A 21,373-nucleotide genomic window follows, 5' to 3' on the forward strand; every position below is an offset into this window, starting at 1 on the left:
TCTTGATAGCCCTTGCTTATGAACATGTGTGCACAGAAAGTGAACCAGTTTCATAAAATCTTGCTCAGTTAAGAAGGTATTCTGTACTAGGAGTATTAGCAAAATCAGAGTGGGAACGATTATATTCAGATATGGTAAGGAGCAGCAGGTCAGCCTATGGAAGGGAGAACAAAAAACTTCATGAGATAAAGAAGAAAAAGAAAACAGAGAGATTGAATGTAGTCAGAAATTGCTTGAGAGAAATGAAAAGTCAAAGATGATGCTGCCTGTGTCCATTAGGGCAGGACAGGAAGACTATAACAACTGAGTCTGCAGGTGATGAGAGGCTGATGGTTAAAAAGCTGCAATAATATTCCAGCATCAGCAGTTCTCCAGATGAAACAGCTTTCACCTGCTTCTGCTTTTATGGAGTTACTTATAAATGTTAGTTGTTGTCGCTAGAAAAAAAGAACAAAATACCTCTGCTTTACAATTAGGTCCTTGGAACAATCAAAGCCTCATTTTTATTCAGCCAAAATGAAATACTACAAATTTTCTACAAAAGTAGTCTATAAAACTCCTTTTCCCCCCTGTCCTTTTGCTTTGTGTTTTTATTTTAAGGTTTTGTGTTCATTTTTTGTGTGTGTCATGTTTGAGACTGCTGTTAGGATCAAGCTATGTTTTTTAAAGATTCTTCTAGAATCTCTGAACTATTCTAAGGCTGAGTTTTGCCTCTAAGTATCCTTCCAGTGGAAGACAGAGAACTACAATCTAGTAATGAGACATAATATGGGCTCTGGTCAAGCATGTGAAACCTTTCATATCCTGGGACTACCAAGTGCATGCTGTGTGTATCACCTGCAACCAAAACAAAGTGGCCAGCATTTTCATGTGAGTCTGACAGAACTATCATGTAATATTATTATAAGTCTGCACTTCTCTGTTGCTTCCTTTCTTTGTGTTCACAACTCTACGTTGTGTAATGTTTGAAACAGCTCTAAACTTAGCTCTGTGCAATCCATACATTGTACCAGTTCTATGATAAGCCTGATACTTTTTGACCCTTACAAAAATATGCATGGACATAAACAAACATAAATCCAACTGGTCAATCTGCTGTGTGGACCATTGTGATATTGTCTAGAAAAAAATTTTGGCAAATGAAATGGAAAAGAATCTGCCTTTTGACCAGGAGGATCTCTTTGAAGAGCAGCGTTCAGTAGCCACAAACACAGTTACAGCATTAATCTGGGGACAGAGTGGCTGGAGAGCAGCCAGACAGAGAGGGACCTGGGAGTTTGGATTGACAAAAAGCTGAACATAAGCCAGCAGTGTGCCCAGGTGACCAAGAAGGCCAATGGCATCCTGGCCTGTATCAGGAACGGTATGGTCAGCAGGTCCAAGGAAGTGATTCTTCCCCTGGACTCAGCACTGGTGAGGCCACCTCTGGAGTGCTGTGTCCAGTTCTGGGCCCTGGAGCAGGTCCAGAGGAGGGCAACGAGGCTGGTGAAGGGACTCAAGCACAAGTCCTATGAGGAGAGGCTGAGGGAGCTGGGGCTGTTCAGCCTGGAGAAGAGGAGGCTCCGGGGAGACCTCCTCACTCTCTACAACTCCCTGACAGGAGGGGGGAGCCAGGTGGGGGTTGGTCTCTTTTCCCAGGCAAAGATCAGCAAGACAAGAGGGCTGGGTCTCAAGTTGTGCCAGGGGAGGTTTAGGTTAGACATTAGAAAGAAATTCTTTACAGAGAAGGTGGTCAGACATTGGAATGGGCTACCCAGGGAAGTAGTGGATTCTCCGTCCTTGGAGATTTTTAAAGAGACTGGATGTGGCACTTAGTGCCATGGTCTGGGAACTGCAGCGGTAGTGGATCAAGGGTTGGACCTAATGATTTCGAAAGTCGTGGTGGGCGGGGTCCCCACTGGGTCCGGCGGGCGCGGGCCGGGGCGACGCTCGCACACGGTCTGACAGGGCGCCGTTAACGGGCCCCGCGGGCTCGTGCGGGCCACGGGACACAAGGACCTGTAGGAACTGCCGCGGGAGGGAACCCCAGTTCCCAGAGCGAACACCCGCCCCGGAACCGCCGCGGTGACGCACCCCAGCCCCGGGCTGCGCTCCCGGGGCCCCGCCCATGCGGTGACGTCACTGCCCGCCCCTCCCTCGACGTCGTGGCATGAATCCGGATGTGAGCGCGCGGGGAGGGGCGGCCCCGCCCTTTTCCGCCCTCACCTAGCGCAGCCTGCGAAGCGTCACCCCTACAACTGCTCATGCTCGGTCCGGCTCGGGCGCGGAGGCTGCCGGGGCCGCCCTGTCCCGGCCCGCGCGTGAGCAGCAGCTGCGGCCTCCAGTGAGCGCGCGGGGCGCGCGGAAGTCCCGCCCGCGGGGGGATTGTTGTGGTGACGTCACGGGCGGGGGACGCGGGTGCCCCTTTGGCTCGGGCTGGGCCGAGCGCCGGGCGCGGAACGGGCGGGGAGCGACCCCGGGCCGGGCGGGCCATGGCCAGCACCGGCAGCCCCCTGGTGAGTCCGGGCGCGGGGGGCGGCCCGCAGGCCGGGCGGGCCATGGCCTGCACCGGCAGCTCCCTGGTGAGTCCGCCCGGGGCCGCGGCCCGCGGGGTGCTTGCGGAATAAGTAGGCCCAGGCGCCGGGACCGGCCCGTGAGCGGTGGCCGCCCGTGCCCGGCGCTCTGCTGGCGGCGGGGCGCGGTGGAGTTTCGCTGGCTGCGCGCCGCCTGCGGCCGTTGGAGCAAGGCGGGCGGGCGCTGCCCTCTGCGGGGCCGGTCTCGGCGTTGCTGCTCCCAGTCCTCCTTCCGCCCCCCGCTCCTGGGTCGCCGCGGGCCTTGCGTGAGGGCCCCGCTCCCCGCCCGAGCTCGGTCCTTCCGCGGGAGGAGGCGAGGCCTTGGCCGAGAGTGAAGGGGCCGCCCCGCGGCCTCCCGCGGAGCTCCGTTGCCGGTTCCGGGTACGGGCCGTTGGCGGAGCTTTGCCGGCCCTCTCCCACGGGGAGAGCCGGGGCTGTTACCCTGGGGGAGGCAGCTGTTACTCTGCAATCGAGTTCTTTTGTAGTGGGAACAAACGGGTGAGGAAGATCGGGAGGGTCACAGTAGGACGCCGTTTCAGAGTTGTTTACGTTAGTCTGACACTGTAAAGCTGTGACGTTTTGTGTACACTGACTAATATAAGATGGAGTTGTAGCCGGTACGCAGGTGTGGTAATGGTAAATCTTCACGCTGTAGGTTGTACAGTTTACTTAGTGTAGACCTTCACTCGTGAAAAGAAAAATAACCCCCAGCTTTCACTGATGTTGGTGTAACTTAACCGGCAGTGCTGCGTTCCTTATCCTTGTGTGCGTGCTGCTGTGCTTTTAGATCATGTGTTGTTTCTGTCAGTTCCAAGCTGCCAAGCTCCACTCTGCAGCACTCTTCTGTGTGCAGACTGGCATAGCCGTGGTGATTGTTGACATCCTGTTTCACTGTGCTGTGCTCTTCATGCTCAGTGATTTTTTTCATTAGGGTGTTGCACATAATCATATTTGTTGACTGAAGAATGGAAATATTGCATGGAATAACCCTACAGAGCTCATGAGATGCTGCATCAAGGACTATGAAACAAACCAATGTTTGGTTATTAAAGGCATTAATTTTGCTATTTGATGGAGCTCTATATAGCTGTTTCGTAGCATCAGAAATTATTTCTGTTTACTTGGACTCTTTTAAACAAGGAGTATGCTTCCCTTTGTGCTTCTGCCTTTGCTTATTGCCTGTCTTTTGAGGTTTTTCTCTCCAAAGTACTTGCATTTCTGTTCCTTTTCTAGATACAGTGTAAGTCCCTGCCCATAAGAGAAACATGCAGAGGGAGGAAAATTAAGAACAAAGTTGACAACCATTTTTGTAAAAATTAAGAGTTTTTTTCAGGGTAATTTCTTTAATTCCTTCTCTTCCATTTTGTTTAATATTTCTCTGGTCAGGTGAGTGTACTGACAGGCAGCACCAGATAGAGCTGGCTCGATTCAGCTGTTTTTTTAATGCAGGTGATATCACATATGGGAAATGCGGTATTTCTGAGGCTCTGAGCAAGTTACTGTTAATGTTTGTGTGATCGAGTTAATGATTTGCGTGATGGAGTTCTGTGATTATTTTATTGTCAATGCATAAGATGGAATGGGAGGGAGGGGAATAGAACGCAGCTTTGAAAGGAATATTCCAGCAATTCTCTGCCAAACCAGTTAATTTCTATATTTTTGTATGTGAGGACAATTCCAAAAACATTCTACTATTTTCTGAAGATGTGGTAAAAAAGGAGGGAATTGTACTTTTAAGAGGGAAAAAATTTTAGTGCTGCTTTAGTTGCAGAGATCAGTGTGGTCTTAGTTTTTGCTGTTAATGCCTTCATTGTAAGTATATTGGGTGTCAAATCAAGAAGTGCCCTTTCTCTCAAAATGAAGAGTCTGCGAGTATGGTAATTTATGTCTTCTTTTGCAGCACATCTTCACTGGAATGTTTAGCTGCTCTAGCAATTATTAGATTCTACCAGTGTTTCTGACTTGATAAAACCTCTAGTGTAGTCATGGATCTGTCCAAACAAAACTGCTAGCTGCCTTTTTTTTTCCCTAGTGGAACTAATATGAACTACACTTTTTAAGTAACTGGATTCTCAATAGAGTAAGTTCTGCATCTATGCTAAGAATTAGATTAGGCTATATTAAGAGTTATGTTTGTAGTTATTTGTAGCTGTAAAATTTCCAGATAGGCTTGAGAGGTTTTCCCTACATACCTATCTAGTTAATATTCTCTTCTCTTGAGTTTTCAGCATAAAGCTATGATTAGTGCTTATCACTCATGTGTAGGCTTTTAATTGGGATAATTTTTCTGTAAATCCCTTACCAGAGCAGGCTGCAGGAATAGAAAATAGTAAAAGAGGTGGATGTTGAAGAGGTACTCAAAGGTTGAAAAACTGAAAGTTTTAAGAGAGCAGTTTTATATACATTCATATTTCCAATGTAAGAAGTGCTTGTAGCTCTTAGAAAGGAGATGATCCACGGAATAATCTGGGTATAATAACAATGTTCAATTAAACAATGATTCCACTGTGGAGGTAGCCTGTTTACTTTAAAGCAAATTGTTTTTTGGGTTAATGATCCATTACTTACAGTACCAGAAGTAATGCCTGTTTCTTGTAGCTCTTGAAACTCAATAATTAGATTGCTGTAGCTTGCCATTGTAAGACACCCAGCAGTCTTGGGCTCATTGCACTTCCCTAAAGCAGATCAACTGGAAAGCAGCAGTGCAGGAAAAACTTGGAAAGAGATGCTGACTATTGAAACTCTTGCAGGAATTTTTGTACAGAAGGCATGAAACCAGGGGCACAATCACTTTGTTGGACTGAAAAATGTAGTAAACTGGCAAAGTAATAAAAATAAGTTTGATCTATGAAGATGAGAAATATTTTAGTAACCCTTGTTTTTTTTTTTACAGTAAACTTGTATTTTATATAGTTATTTTTTCTCTAGAAAAACTGTAGGGATTGCTGTAGAACTAGCACATCTCTGGCATCAGAAAATATGCAAGTGAACTTACAGTATGTTTGAAAGATAAAATCCTTTTCCAAGTTCCTTGTATTGGAGCTTTCTGAAGAATATGTGTGAAGCCAAGGAATCACTGTTTCTGGTATTTCAAATAAGAAAATCTTTCTTTGCAAGTGGCCAAGTTAGATTATGTGTATGTAATAAAGAAGCAAAAAAGGGGAAGGAGCTGATTGTTCTCCCTCCTCACTTCCCTTTCTGACATCTTGCAGTTAAGCTTGTGGAAAGTTACCACAGTCTAAAGTGTTTGAAAGGACTGAACACAACCTGCACACAGTTAGCTGTTTGGTCTAGAACCTTATTTTTAACATCTTATGGATTCTACTCAACAACGCTGGAGGAAATAACTGTTCTGCTGTGTGACTAAATACTGAACTTGAGAGTTGCTTTCTGCTTTAAAAAACAAGCTGTAGATACTTCACCTGGCAAATACTTTATAATTCTTTATGGTGAAAAATGACAAGGATTAACTTGCATAGCACATTCTTCTGAAAAGAAAGTATTAAATTTGGTGTTTGGTTCTTTAGTAATCCTGCAGAAATTTAATTTACAATTTTTGACTGTGCCATGGATCCTTTATAGACTCTATCTATATACTGCCACCTCCGTGTGGCTTCTTCTCTGTTCTTCACACCAAACCGTTCTCTTTGCCTCCTCAAGCTGCTGGCGAGGAGCCTGGCATTGGAAGTCCTTCTGTGTGTTAGTGGGCCCCATCCCTGCTGTGCAGCACCTGAACATCCTGGTGCCTCAGGAGTAGCTGCTGGTGTAGCCTGGGATCTATAGACTACTGCGATCACAGATGGCTTTTGTTTTCTTGTGAGCTAGCCTGGATCTGTTTTATGTGAGATGAATTCTCAATGGCTTGTTTACATTATAGCTATTTGGGCCATAGACTGACTTTAGTTTTTTTTATTTGGGCCATAGGCGGACTTGGAGATTTTTGTGGTTTCCTGTTTCTGATTTGTTTTGAGGCTCAAGGTGGTGAAAGGAGGCCTTAAATAATCTCTGTCCCTGAAGGTGCTTGGAACTTAAGTGCTTCACCTAGCAGTAGAGGAGGTTAGAGTGTAACTGGCTGATATGCAGGTTCTTACAAATCCTTTCAATTAGCTTTAATCCCTACCTGAATTTGGAATTAGAAGCCTGGAAATTAGTGGCAGGAAATGCCACTGTATGTAAGGTGGTCAAATTTAGAGAAGGGCATTAACTAAAATCTTGAATCAGCATTGCTCTGTATGTGAAAAATTAATTTCTATAGAAACAAAATCAGTCTTGTAGATAAAATACCTTTATTCCCTAAATGAAGAATCAAAACAGTCTCATAATGCAGAGGTGTTCTCTTTGCTTCCAAATCATTGAGCCTATTTGCTATATTTTTACTGATATAACATGAAACTGATATCCTCATTACTCACTTATGTATGAACTGTGTTATGGATTTACTGCACAAAGCAAAGAACATCAGTAGACAAACAGTACTTCTGTTTCCCACCATCACAAAGGTGCCAGCCATTTTAGGTAAAACAGCGTCTTTGAATAATTATCTGTTCCAAGCTTTTCCCTTCCACTAATTCATATAATATTTAATCGTGGAATGTATTACCAAGACATGATTTTTAAAGATCTCTTCTTGTCTTTTAAATTATGGTTATTTCTATGAAGATATTTTGTTAAGAGATTTTTTGAGGGGACAGTTTTATGCAGTGCTTCAATGAGTGCTTACCGTCCAACATTTGAGAAACTTCAAATAACAGTGGGCATGAGGGTGAGCATAGTTGTTTTGGTGGGTCGGCTCCTAGACTTGTTTAATCAGTTAGCATAGCATTCTGTTTAAACAACAAAAAATCCTCCTTTTATATAGCTGAATGCTTTTGAAATTTACATGATTTATTCATAAAAATGGTCTATTAAGCAACAGTTTTTCATGTGGCAACTTCTGAGATCGAAAAATGTCACATCAGATAGATGTATGACTTCAGATTCTTTTGCAAAACAAATTTGTGTTAAAATAGTTTTTATAATTGAAATATGAGATTTTAATCTGTTCATTTAAATGTAGTAATTGGTAACCATTTATGAACCTTGATCAAAGTATAGATTTTGACAAATTGTTTGGCTTCAGACTGTTTTGCTGACTAATGGTCAGTTTCTTCAAGATGTGTGGAATTGATGGGCAGTTTGTTGGGTTATGAGCTAAATTCTAAGTTCTCTGCAGTCATCTTTGCATACCATTTGATGATGAGGTTTGAAGGAGTGCTGATGCAGCTCTATGCAACATAAATGCAAACCACTGTGCTAGAGAAGACTAATGTTTGATGTTAATGCTTTTTAAATATCTACAATTAATACTCGGAGTAGAGCTTGTCTGCTGCAATTTGAAGAAAATGGCTTATTATGATCTTCAAAGAACTTTTCTGTAGAAAAGAGCATCCTGTTGTCTCAGGAAAATATCTTTGTAACATAGTATAGTTTTTAATAAATGCCTTTTTTTTTTTTTGGAGATAAGTGTTTGCTCTTAGAAATCCTGTTGAACTTCTGTCAAGCTGAAACTGAGCAAAATACATGTTTGTAAATACCTCCAAATTACTATGTTATTTTAATTTAATTTAATGTGGCTGTATATACTAGAGTGTCAAAGTTAACTGGTTAGGTTAACTTGTTAGGTTAACCACAATTTACTAGCTCTGTGGTGCATTCAGAAGTACTGCTGAGGCTTGGTTTAATCTATGTTTTGTTCCATCCATTACATGTTTGATTTTAGGTTATAATGACAAGACAGTGACAGCATCTAATGACACTTTTTAATGAATGTTTTTTCTCTTTAGGCAAGTATCTTCATTCCTTAGAGGTAATAATAATGTTGGCAGGTAGTTGTATTGTTAAATTCTTTAAACTATCTGACAGACTTCTAAGCATATATAAATGGAAACTGGCATGCAATGGAGTTTGATAAATTATTCAGTATATTGTTTCTCTACACACAAACGTACAGTTGGTTAACAGAAAGAGGATGCTGTTGGTCACTTAGGGAAAGTCTGACAATCTGTTTTTAGGCAGAAGTCCAGAGCAGAAATAGACATGAGCATGTAAGGTCTGAGAATTGATGTTTGCTGCAGTTTATGAGAGCACACTATCTAATGTTGCTCTGGCTTGGGTTCATTCAGGGCACTCTCTCTGGTGTACTCACAATTTATGAAAGGAAAACTGGTGTTAAATATTGATAGGGATCACACAATAGTCATTACAGTTTCTGCAAAGCACTCCTGTGTGGGATTGGTATATATTGGGAAGTGCAACCTGTACTGTGCTCTTTGCACTGAAAGGTGAGGCTTTTAGTTGGATTTTCTTATTCTGAATTAGTGTTTCTTTGTATCTTAAGTTTCTTGTAGCTGAACTACACTGCTTTTGCCTGCATCCTCATTTTAAGTACTAAGAGGCATAGTTTGAGGACATATATTCAGGCCTTGGTATCTGACCTGCTGAGTTGCTTTTTAATTTTGGAATATGCTGGAACTCCCAGGGTGTGTTGCACTTTAGCCTTTGAAGTGGAGACTGTCACAAATAGGTATGGGTGAACATAGAGACGGTAAACATTTTAATTGTGGGATATGAGGGGGGAGGAGGCCAGTGGGAAAGCTGTGTGTAATATCTGTTAATTGCCCCTTCTGATGCTTTTTTTCAGATACAAGATGTATGTCAGATGCAGTTGCTGCATCTTTGTCAACTGTCTGAAACACTAGTGTGCCATGAAAAGAATATATTAAGTATAACTGCCAGCTATTAATTTTTTCCCTTTAAAACCGCAGGTTGTCAATGTTTAAATTGCAAGCAATACAAAATAAATTTCAATTTCAGAACTTTTAGTTTATATGACAATGTCAAAATAATTTACAAAACCTCTCAGGCCAACCCTATCTAACTTAAACTGTCTTTAGCAGAATCTCGGTATTGATAAAGAGTGGCAAGTCAGCTTTATTTCTAAAACTACAAAACACCTGTCCACTGAAAGCAATTTTACCTTCTCTTAATGTGAAATAAAAGCTTTTATTCCTTCTTAATTATGCAGGTTAATATATGGAATTCACATTTTTACTTCAAGATCTGTTAGTTTGTGCAGTAAGTCTTAGATTCGTAGATTTTGGAAGATGTCCCTGTACCAAAGAGCTGTGTTTGGCAGAGATGTAAGACTATTCTGTCACAGAGATATGATGGAATACTATGACAGCCAGGGAGGCTCTCTTGTACTATATTATGTCATATCTGTTTTGAAAGCCACTCAGTTTCATTTGTAAGTGAAAAGATAAATTTATAGATATCTCAGAGTGTTGGTATGTTGCTTTCTGAATCCTGCAATTTCTTAAGCAGACTTTGGTGATATAGGGCATCCGTGTTTGTATTGATTTATATTCATGATAGTCTGTGAATTTCTTATAATATTTTAGTCTAGCACTTATGACATACACCAGTCCATAGTTCTTATATCCACTAAGGGTTCTTTTGAATTGCAGGTGATCCTAATTTTCAGAGTTCTGTATTACCACATGGCTGAAACACTCAGATTCTTTAATAAACACACAGGTTTCAGGAGCTTAATCTAGTCAGATGATTAGATTTTTTTTGTTTCCCAGGAGTTCAGTGTCTTGATTTTTCTCCTGAAACTGGTTTGTTTTGGTTTTTTTCCTTAATGTTTGCACCCTACTAGTGGCATTAAGACCTTGCTTCTCCTAGTTCATGCTTTCTAATTCTGTGTATTTAAGTATGGACTAGCTTAAGGTCATTCTCCACTTGTGTTCCATCATTATACCTAAGTACTTGGACCATATTTTAATTGTAGTAATGTTTTGGTAGAAAGAAAAGTAAGGTCTAACTCTTTATCTAATTTACCAAAAGCTTTAGATTGCTTTAAGTAAGAGAAACATGGTTTTTTACCTAATGGTATGTAGGTTTTTTTTTTTGGGTTTTTTTTTTTCCCCTCAGTCATTAAATTTGTACAATTATTCTGTTTCTTTCAACCTTTTTGGTTTGAGAGTCAATCTAACTGTGAACTGGAAGGGGTCTGTATTTGGGGATGACTCTTAATTATAAGTTTACGAATTTAACCAGTGTTAAATAGTATAGCCTGAGTATACTCCCCCTTCTCCACAGTATTCTGTATTTTAGTTATTATATAATGGTAAGTTAAATGTTTTAGGGACGCCTATCTGCATTAATTTAGTAGACCTATAATACAGTTTACCATAAAAACATTCATAAGAGGGTTGTGCCAGTCTTCTAGCTTATACAGTCTCATTAGCATTGTTTGTAATCAACACAAACTTACTACGTGAGGTGTAGAGGTCATGTTGCTTTGTATAAATAATACTTTCTGTTAGCAAGGTCTACTTCCAAAAAATTACCTTTATAGATATCTGGAGGAAAGAGCTTTTGTGATTGTGTCTGTCTTACTGCAGCTTGAGATTCAGGAACAGTCAGCAGTCAGACTCAGTGTTATTAGACAGCTGAGAGGTCTGGACCTTGTTCATGCTGACTTTCTTAACAGGAATGGAATCTTTCTTGGAGAGTTTCAGCGGTAGGAAAGATATTCTCAGGCATCTTCAGGGTTCAATATCCTATCAGTTAGGACAGAAGTAAAAAATACTGGAAGTTTCAGAAAGCCCAATCTCTACAAGTATTTTTTTTTCTACTGTCAGTGTTGATAGAACTGTCTCAGCAAAAGTGGTGTTGCAGATTTTGTGGTGGGAAAAAGCTGGTAGAGATGAAGTTGTTGTGGTTGTACTTGCTTTAGAGCAGTGTGGTATTTGTTTGTTGCGTACAGATGTGTATAGGTACTAGATACATTAAAAGGTATAGTGATAGTGCAGTTGTCAAAATGCTGAATTGCAAAAATGATGCCAAAAGGTATGAGTCCATTTAGGCGGCTGGGAGGAAAGGAAAAATGTAGTGGTATCTAGTGGGCTTTTTGCATTGATTCAGGTTTACTTATCTTTAAGTTTATTTCTCATGTCTGCAGGCAAAATGGGAAAAGAATTTACTTTGTGGCATGTAAATAAAAGGAAACCTGTTTCTAATGATTTAGTGAAAATTAATGAAGATTTTGATGTGTCTGTTGATCTGTGATTTCAAATACCTTCAACAGGTTTGTTATTTTCTTTCTTATAAGGTTTTCAAATTCAGAGTATGTTGCACTAAGAAGGAAACAATTTCTATGTGAATGTAGATGAAAAAGAGCACCCGTAACAGCTTGGGAAAGAAGGTAGTGTTAGAGACTAGTTTTTAAAAACAGAAATAAAATTATTAGATCAGTGGTAATCAGGGTGGTCCGTGATGATCCATGACATGCAATAAGTCTGTTGTCACTATATGAGGGTCCATGCTTTCACTGGCTTGCCAGCTGAGAAATGTTGATAATTGCTAGAAGGAGATCATCCTCAAGCTTCTGAGAACTGCAGATGCAGTTTAGAAGGTTCTAAAATTCTTCAGCGATTGACCTCATATCTCACTAAAAAATGTCTGCATCTAGCAGAAGAAGGATCTTAAATCTGATTTTTACAAAAGACTGATGGTAAAAGGTTAGGTCAGATGAGCTGGACTCCGTTCTGTCTCTTGCATATGTGAAAAGTCCTATATGTAGAGACATGTATGGTCTCTGCAGACATGTTTTTTGGAGTCTTTCAAAATACAATTGAGAAGCTAAATAATACAAAATACTAAAGAAGTATATGTGGAGTGTGGAAAGACAAGTGTAGGAGTTACCTTTTTCTAAAAATGTTGAGGTGCAACATAACAGACCAAGTTGCATAGTTCTGTCATTTCTTACATAACTGATCCTTTAAATCTATTGCATCTTCCTCGCCTTCTTTTTCTTAATCTTGACTTTCCTTTAAGAAAGTGAGGGGACTAATCGATGTTATACACTAGCTGGAAATAACCTTTTCTTCCTACAAAGTCCTTCAATCCTTTCTCTTCCCTTAGGACTTTTCAGTACTTGATATTCATTGTGACTTAGTTTCAAATACTGTGTAAGGAAACACACTGCATCCAACACTTTTTCCCCTCTCTCTCTCAGTGCTCTCTAGTGCTTTTGTGGTGGATTTTTTTTCTTGCTTGTTTGTGTTTTCAGGCTGATCTCGCTAGCTGCAGAATCTAATCAGACCCCCCTGCAATGCTATTGCTTTATTTATGTGTAAATCCTCATCTGCTCTAGAATAGCATAACTGGAGCCAGTTCATCATTTAACTCTTGATATTTAGTGTGTGTGCATGTGTGTTTTATTTCCTGTATTTCAGTTAATGAGATGTTTCTTATATTGGCATCGCTTCAGATGCTGAGCAGTCATGCTTGTGTCAGTCTTTCTGGGAAAGGGTACAACTTGTTTTTAATTCTAGCTAGTGTGTATCTTTTATACAGGCTGCTGTTTGAGTAGCTGTCTGAAGAAGAGGTGATTCATCTAGGCTGTGAAAATGTTGGGGGCAATAGTTAGTCTGGGGAAGGTGTCAGCTAAGATATATGTATATAAGGCATGAAAGGGACTGTGATCTACAGCACATATACTTTAATGTGTACGTGCTGTTCTCATAATAATAGTATCGAGATTAGCAGTAAATAAAGGCAGTGTTTTCCTGCTGCACAGAGCACAGCCAAGTGAGGAATTGTTAATTTGGAAGCTAGGCTTTAAGGCCCTATGCATGATTAAATACAAGTCCAATTCCCTTCTAAAGTGATTTCTGACAGAAATGCAGAAAATTGTTCTGAATCAAATTGAAATTCATGAGGTAAAAAATTCTTTTTGTCGGAAGTAATTTTTAATTGGATATCAACATGATGTATGTTACAGACTAGTCAGGGTTATAGAATACATCTGTTTTGAGGTTAGGAGTTTCTCATTAAGTCATCATTTCATTCTGCTGCATGTATGTTAGAATACTGAGATTAAAAAGTAACGTTCAGACATGGTGTTAACTTTCTTAAATATTTCCTGTGTTTAGGTACCCTTTAAGTTTTTGTCATCAGCAGAAGTTTAGCAGAGCTCTCCTATTGTTTACATTTTCTGGCCAGTTTCACGTAAAACATCTGAAGCAGGTCCTGAGAGACTAATGGTGTTTTACCAAAAGGAATGGAAAGCAACTTGACAAGATTCCTTGGTCTTATTTAGGGAAAATCAATGAAAGGGTACCAAATGATGATTTGCTTTGTATATTGCATGAATCAGTTTCAGGAGTGTGTTTCTTGTACTTGCTGTTTTCTGGGCAATGTCTGGTTCTTTGTTTTGCAGTTGGGTTGTCTTTATGTGACCATATGTACAATTTGAATAATATAATCTCCCTTTTTTTAAAAGGTCATGAACCAGAGCATTCTTCAAAAAAAAAAAGTATTAGATATTGCTGATTATTAAACCCTCCAGCTGATCTGCCTTTTGTATGTTATTTCTTTTCTTCTTATCCTTCCCCAATTGTACTGAAGAAAGTGAAATTCCAAGTAAAAAAATAAGAATGTGTCCTTTGTCTCCAATAAAGTTTTCATGTGTTCATTTACAGTTCATTGTAACTTGGATTTCTGAACTAATGTTACTAGTAAAACAGGTGTTCATTGTATAACTAGAAGTTTAAAGATCATGTTATTTGTAGGAGAATATACTGTGAAATTTGGTAACTTGGTGTTAGGGAGCATTTTTTTGAGTTTGAAAAAAAATTAATTAAATATTCAGACATTTGACTTATGGCTGTATGACAGCCTGACCTAAACAGAGTTGTTTAACAAATTGGAGCTGCCAAAATAAATACTGACATTCCCTCCTAAAGAAATTTCTAATGATAACTCTTACAAAGAAGACTTTATGTGATTCTTGTATGGAACTAAAGTGCTGTTGTGCCAGGTATGGGAATAACAGTTTCATTTCTCTTTTCAGTATGATGCTGTTCCAATCCAGTCAAGTGTGGTGTTATGCTCCTGCTCATCCCCATCAATGGTGAGGAATGAAGCAGATTCCAGCACTCCATCTGTCATTTCTCCCTGTGGCAGCAGACAGGGATCTAACATGGAAAGCACGGCACCTGAATCAAGATCTAATTCCAGCTCCTTGCAGCAACATACAGGACAACAACCTCCACAGCCTCGAAAGAAACGACCCGATGACTTCAAATTTGGGAAAATTCTGGGTGAAGGATCTTTCTCAACGGTAACTTTACTTTTTATAAGAGGTGCCAAATATCTTAGATAAACTTCAAAATTTGTTGTGTGTGTAAGATTGATGAGATTTAAATCTGGAAAGAACAACTTGAAGAATAAATGAATGGGACATAGCGGTTTTAAGCTGAACTATTAAAATAGTGTTGCACTAAATATGGGTGCTGATTTTTTCCAAGCACCTTCTAAATTCATAAAAAGTTCTATTGTATCCTAATGTCTTCATGCTTGGATTTTCAGTCAACATTGCTTTCTAATATAATCGTGATAGCATAATAGCTTATGTTAAAAGTTTATGGTATAAAGGATTGGAACTGGCCTGGGAGCTTGTCTTTGTAAGAACTATGCAATTAGTATAAAGTTGAGATTCTAGCAAGGTGTTGAAATGGATATAAACTTACAATGGGAAAGCCTGAAAACTTTAGTCATTTGTTGTTACAAGATTATTGCTCGCATTCAGGCAAGGGGGACTTTTCCGATTGTCTTTAAAGTTGCCTTTTATAAAGTTCTTTCTTGAAAATGAGCTTTAATTTGTGTTCCCCCAAAATCTTCTCTTTAAAAATGTAAACCTGCTTGCCTGAAATTTCGTCTCTTACTTCTACTGATTGGAAATCTGCCATTGCCTTATTTAAATCTTCTTAACAAACTGTGAGTAGTTAAAAGTTCTGTGTGACTTTTTACTTTTGGTCTCTCAGATAAATTTTATCTTTCAATCTTTGCCATTTATGTTAAGGAAAGTACTGTGACAATTAGATTTTTATAAATATTCCTCAACCTGTGGCTTTTCATCCCCTCTTTAAGAAGATATGGCGATTTACTGTGACTTACGTTACAACCTTCAGAATTCTTCTGGAAAAAAAGTAAATCATTGTTTTCCCTCTCAAGTGTGTAAGTCTTTTAGCAAAACAAGCATTGTTGTGCTGAACCGAATTTCCACAGAAGTCTTGTTGAAGCCAGCATAATATGAACACATGCTTAAATATTTTGTTGTGTTCTGAATACCAACTGGAAGATCAAAATTACTGTTAGTGTACATCTTTAATGACCAGTTACAGTATGTTTTTTCTCCTCTGGCAACAGGTTGTCTTGGCTCGAGAATTGGCAAGTTCTAGAGAGTATGCCAGTAAGTATTGGCTCCTTTAACATGAACTATTAGAAAATATAATATCAGTGTAATCCTGGTACAAAACACCTGTTGAAAAAAACAGAATTAGTGGTTTTATGATAATTTTATCAGACCAAAAAGCCCCAAAACAAATTACTTAGATGGACTTCATTTGATTGTACCTATTCTATTTTCACTCTATTTTTTTTCATTAAGTTAAAATTCTAGAAAAACGTCATATCATAAAAGAGAACAAGGTGCCATATGTGACACGAGAGAGAGATGTAATGTCCCGTCTGGATCACCCTTTTTTTGTGAAACTCTACTTCACCTTTCAGGATGATGAAAAGCTATGTATCCTTTGTGTTTTAAAACTTGCTGTAACGCTTTCTTAACAGGAACCCAGTTTAGGTTCCTTTGAAACATGGTCTAACAGGAATGATGAAAATAACTTCAGGTACTTTAAATAGCCTAATGTACGTGCTGCAATTTTTGCAGTCATGCTTTTAATAGAAATTAAGCAGATGGAATGAGCAGGTCCCCTCAAAGAGAAGAGTGGGTGTCTTGTGGGACGGGGGAGAGCAACAAAACAAATTGTCCGTGTGGTAAATGTTGAAGGGTGACTTGCAACGATCCAAGTTTAAAGTAATTTAAAAATACTAAATTGGGGTGGTGTATGAGAAGTGTTTAAGAAGTATTTTATTTGTGATATGTATAGTAAAACACCACGATTCCTATGTTTAATAGGGGTAGCCAGCTATATTTACTACCATTTTTTTTTTTTTTGCAATTAGAGCTATTATTAAAATTTTTCTTGTGTAAAAGGGCTTACAGAATAATCTGAGTCTTCCGTTTGGGCTTCTGTTTCCCGTGCGCTCTCTCTATCAGTAATTGCAAAGTACAGTTTCATCCTGGAAGCTCATTGGTTGACATTTGGCTTTATTTTTTTCCTTGTGAAGAAAACGTTAAAGATGTGAATTTCCTCCTAAACTTTCTGCTTCCAATTGGCTGTGCCAAGGCTAAAGGAATAGATCAGTCTGTTTGTGGGGTCAGTAGGTAGTTATGGTTTTCCCAGAGGCTGCTGGCAGTGCTCGCAGACCCTAGAGTTCATGCAGCATACACTAAAAGAGCTCACAGAGCCTCTTTGTAGTGGAAACACTTGCTCTGGTACTTCTCAGGTGATGGGACAATTTTAAACTTATATCAGTTTTTACTGTAAATAATTCTTTTTGAAGGCAATGATGTATACAATTTAAATTAATTAGATGGGTCACAATCTGAAAAAACAACAAAGTTACCCCTTTACGTAGTCTTTGCTGTGCTAAGAAATTGGGACCTGTGTCCTAGGTTGTTAACATATTTAAGTAATTATTTTGGGCTGCTGCCGTGTAAAGTTTAAAATTAACCAACTTCTTCCCTCCTGTTTATGTATTTTTAGTAGTATTCTTATCTTTGGAATGAGATGTGGGGATTTTTGTTTTAGAATGGCTTAGAGATAGACCTTAACTATTTACATGCAGATTTTGGGCTTAGCTATGCCAAAAACGGAGAACTGCTAAAGTATATACGCAAAATTGGTTCATTTGATGAGACCTGTACCAGGTTTTATACTGCTGAAATTGTATCAGCCCTGGAGTATTTGCATGGGAAAGGAATAATTCACAGGTAATACAAAGTTGAGACCAACATGCAGTTGATTATGTTTTTTTCTAGAAACATTCTTTGTGAAATTTTGTGGAAATGAGCACATAGTAGCATTTGATCAGCACTGGTACTGTTAACATCAGTAGCTAAACGTAGAAAACTTGAGGAGGAGAGCCAGTCTCTGCTGTTATACAAACTGTTGTAGCAGGAAGAAGTAAGAAAACCTTTTGGCCTTAGAATTAACATTACCAAAAGCTTGTCTTTCAAGTTTGATCAGTTGGTCTGAAAACAGAAACAGACTTTTTTGTTTAACTACACTTTTTTTCCTGTGCTGTTATGTAGCAAAGGTAATTAGAATTTTTTGGTGTGTGATTTAGTGTGTGCTATATAATCAAGAAAAGTAAAATTAATCTATATCAGTTTTCACTGAGTGAACAATTTCCACAAAGCTGAACAATAATTAGGTAAATGGTGAAATCTAGCCAAGTTTCTAATAGTACTTTCACAGTTGTTCTGGATGTAATTGTATTCTTTGGATAATCATGTTTTTTCATTCACGTTTATTAAAATAAATTAAGGTTTTAAGTGCTAAACATCTGAGCTGCAGAACTTCTTTTTGGGTAAGGAATCTATTGTGTCTGTAGGTTACCGAGCAGTTGTCGTGAAACAGTAAATGCTAGTTGGCAGAAAGCTGGCTGATTATAATTCTGATAGCATTACTTCTTTCAGTTACATTTAAAAGGAAAAAGTGTTCTTCTCATATTTTTTGTGTAATAATTTGGAATAGAATCTAAGGGGGATGGATGTGGAGAGTATGAAAGCATAAAATTTTCCACAAGGGTGAAAAAACATACAAGAACTTCCAGTTTCATTCACTTTTACAGTCCATGTGTTAGACTGAGAGAAGGCTTATAAAAGGAATGTAGCATGATTGTCAGTGTTACTAAGCCTATTTTGGAAATCTTGTGTTACAGAAGAGCTGCTTTATGCTTGTCTTCATATGAAGGCCCTTATGAGAAGCTCAAAAGAAAACAGTGAGATGGTGCAATTAGAGAACTTAGTATGAAGTTTATAAGGCCACAACTCTAGCAGTGCCTGAAAGCTCTTGGGATTTTCTACTGCCTAAAGAAATAGGACATGAGATAGAACCAGTTTCAGATGTCAGGCTACTCTGGAAAAGTTATTACAGATATATCTCTATGTATCTAGTTATATAGCTATAGATCCGTAATATAGTATTAATGTAGGTGTATAATATAAACACTGTGTATATGTGTGTATAGAGTACAATATGTCTACATACAAATGTATATGTAAAAAAGCCCCACATAGAACTGTTAAAAGGGTCCATTCCATTCATATACTTTCTATGTCTCTCTGAGATTAGTTACAGGAAAATGAAGAGGATTTTTATGGCTTATATGTCATAATTACTTCATTCCAATTGCTCTCTGTGCTAATCCGCAGACTCTAAATTGTACAACCCATGCTTTTTCATTATAGGGGGCTGCAATCTGACGAAAATAATACTGCACAGTGGTTGATGGAAACAGCTTTGAATTTGTACTGGTTTTTTTTCTTACCAGTCAACCAAAACAACTCCCATGCTCCTAGATTTCTTTATGAGCATTCAAAGATACTGCTTAAGAGGGGGAAGTATGTCATCTTTTCAGCCGAGGAAGCTTTGTGCAAAGTAATACCGTATCAGTGTCACCCTTATTTTATGCTCCTTATTTTGTTGCTGACAAGCCTCTTGACATCTAACTCTATGTTCGTCATACTGTGAGGTCTGGTTTTATTCAGAAAATGGACACTGCTGGCAGTGTCCATGCAAATTTTAGGCATACATTTGAAAGAGAGGTTACACATGGAGGTGGTCTACAGTTCTTACGTAGTCTGGACATTTAACTGGGGCTGGGTTTGCCAACTGGAGTTTGACTAACTGGAGTTTTGCACAGAGGAAACAGGCCTAGAAGATCTTAATGCCGTATCAGTCTGTCAGGTGTTATTTAAATTAAGGCTTTGGAGTGAAAGGGCTTGGGTTTTTGTGTGTGTTTTTGTGGGGTGAGATTTTTGTTGGGATTTGTTGGGAGGTGCTTTTTTTTGTTTGTTTCGGGGAATTTTTTGTTTGTTTTTTGGTTTTATATGTTTTTTTTCATTACTGTTGAGATGCACAGTAGTGTAGTTTTGAGATGATTAATTACTTAAGGTCTTTTTAGAAAAAATGTTAATTAAGGGGCTTATCCAAATCTGATAGTCTGCAGGTTGACAGCTACAAGTTAGAAGAAAGTTGTTGCAACAATGTTTATAGAATGTCTGCATCATTTATGATAACATTGTGTGCTTAAATCACTAGACGGTTTTGCAACTTTCATTTGTATGGTGTTTGAATATAAAAATCTGTCTTTTCTAGGGACCTTAAGCCAGAGAACATCTTATTAAATGAAGATATGCACATTCAAATAACAGACTTTGGAACAGCGAAAGTATTATCTGCAGATAGCAGACAAGGTATGCCATGATTTATTTCATTATGTAACACAGATAATTATAGCAAGTGGTCCTTTGAAAATGTACATATGTTGTATTTACCAAATTGTAACTTTCAAATATCGTCAACCTCATCTAAATCACTGAGAGATCTTGAAACAGTTTTGAGTGTCACTGCTTGGATTATGTCAGAAAAGGTAATATTTCTTGTAGTGTTATAGCCAGCTGGATCACCAAATATAGTGGGAAGTCAAACTACTTCAAATTACTTAGTTTTCATTTGCAAGACAGGAATACAAACAGAGGTACTGTGGCTCAGCTGATACAGTAAGTTTTTACTCTGCTTATGTCTTTAACTCCACATTTGTGCAACTCTGATAGCCACTGAAGGCTATAGAATTCTTGTGTCGCTAGTTTTTAGTAATAACCTGTACATAGATGCTGCAAACAATGCCTGAAAAAAGCACTAAGCTGAACTGAATTTGATAACCTTTTTTTCTTGAATGTAGTAAGCTTGTGTTGGTAGATTTTATAACTGACAGAGTACCTAAATGCCCAACTTCTTGAACCACATGAGTGTCACTGAGACTGATTTGTTTCTTCTGAGCAGGTTGTGTGGATTGGTAGAGAAATTAAATTCCCATGGGTTCTTGGTAGCATTATGTAACTTGCAAGGGATTGCCTTTGCAGGTTTCTTTAATTGGGTTGGTACAGGGGAGGAAAGGAAAGATTGGTTTATCCATAAGTATGTGTTTGGCTTATTTCTTTCTGTTTCCTTACCAGCACGGGCAAATTCATTTGTTGGGACAGCACAGTATGTTTCTCCAGAACTGCTGACAGAGAAATCTGCCTGTAAAAGGTGAGGACTCTGCATTTCAGAACTTCACTGACTCTGTCAGGATACTGTTAAATGGGGAGGAGTGGATAAATCAAGCAAGGAAGCTTAGTATTGTAAAGAAAAAAGATGCTTGTGTATAAAAGTTTTTTAAGAAAGTTTGAAAATTTGTTTTTCTTAACAAGTATTGCTTTTGGTCTTAGTGCTGGTTTCCTCAATTCATCTACCTTCTGGAGTTCTACAAACAGGATTAGATGTTGTTGAAGGTGTATAATGTGAAGTTGGATTTCTTACCCATAAATATATCAATTTTTTTATGTTATCCAAATAATGTAATTATTTTAATTCCGTCTTATAAAAGCTTCCTCAAATAATGGTATTTCCTGCTGTAGTAACAACCAATGTCGCATGCTGTCAGTTAGGGGAAAGGCTGCAGCTTTCTTTGACTTGTATTTAGATCAACTTGCAGTTATTTTCGCTAAGCTGTACTTGAGGTTTGCAATGTTTTAAAACTCATCTCTGTGCCTGGTATGAGTGATGCCCTTAAGAAATCTCTTAACTCATTAA

The 21,373-nt window shown here is 38.8% G+C and overlaps 1 protein-coding gene across 9 annotated transcripts in view; it reads left to right on the top strand.

The window, feature by feature from the left end:
- The first annotated feature begins 2,149 nt into the window (after positions 1-2,149).
- PDPK1 (3-phosphoinositide dependent protein kinase 1) overlaps positions 2,150-21,373 on the top strand; it is a 28,246-nt gene continuing 9,022 nt past the window's right edge. For 2 of the 9 annotated variants that reach the window (XM_027667968.1, XM_027667976.1), the window contains exons 1-7: positions 2,457-2,561; positions 14,455-14,724; positions 15,813-15,855; positions 16,054-16,191; positions 17,358-17,502; positions 19,895-19,992; positions 20,755-20,830. In XM_027667968.1, the coding sequence (XP_027523769.1) occupies positions 2,472-2,561; positions 14,455-14,724; positions 15,813-15,855; positions 16,054-16,191; positions 17,358-17,502; positions 19,895-19,992; positions 20,755-20,830 (860 nt within the window). In that variant the 5' untranslated portion in view covers positions 2,457-2,471. The other 7 variants (XM_027667975.1, XM_027667969.1, XM_027667973.1 and 4 more) reach the window with 7 other exon arrangements.

The sequence above is a fragment of the Corapipo altera genome, unplaced genomic scaffold (genome assembly GCF_003945725.1).
Source record: "Corapipo altera isolate COAL_440 unplaced genomic scaffold, ASM394572v1 104b, whole genome shotgun sequence".
NCBI classification, from domain to species: domain Eukaryota; kingdom Metazoa; phylum Chordata; class Aves; order Passeriformes; family Pipridae; genus Corapipo; species Corapipo altera.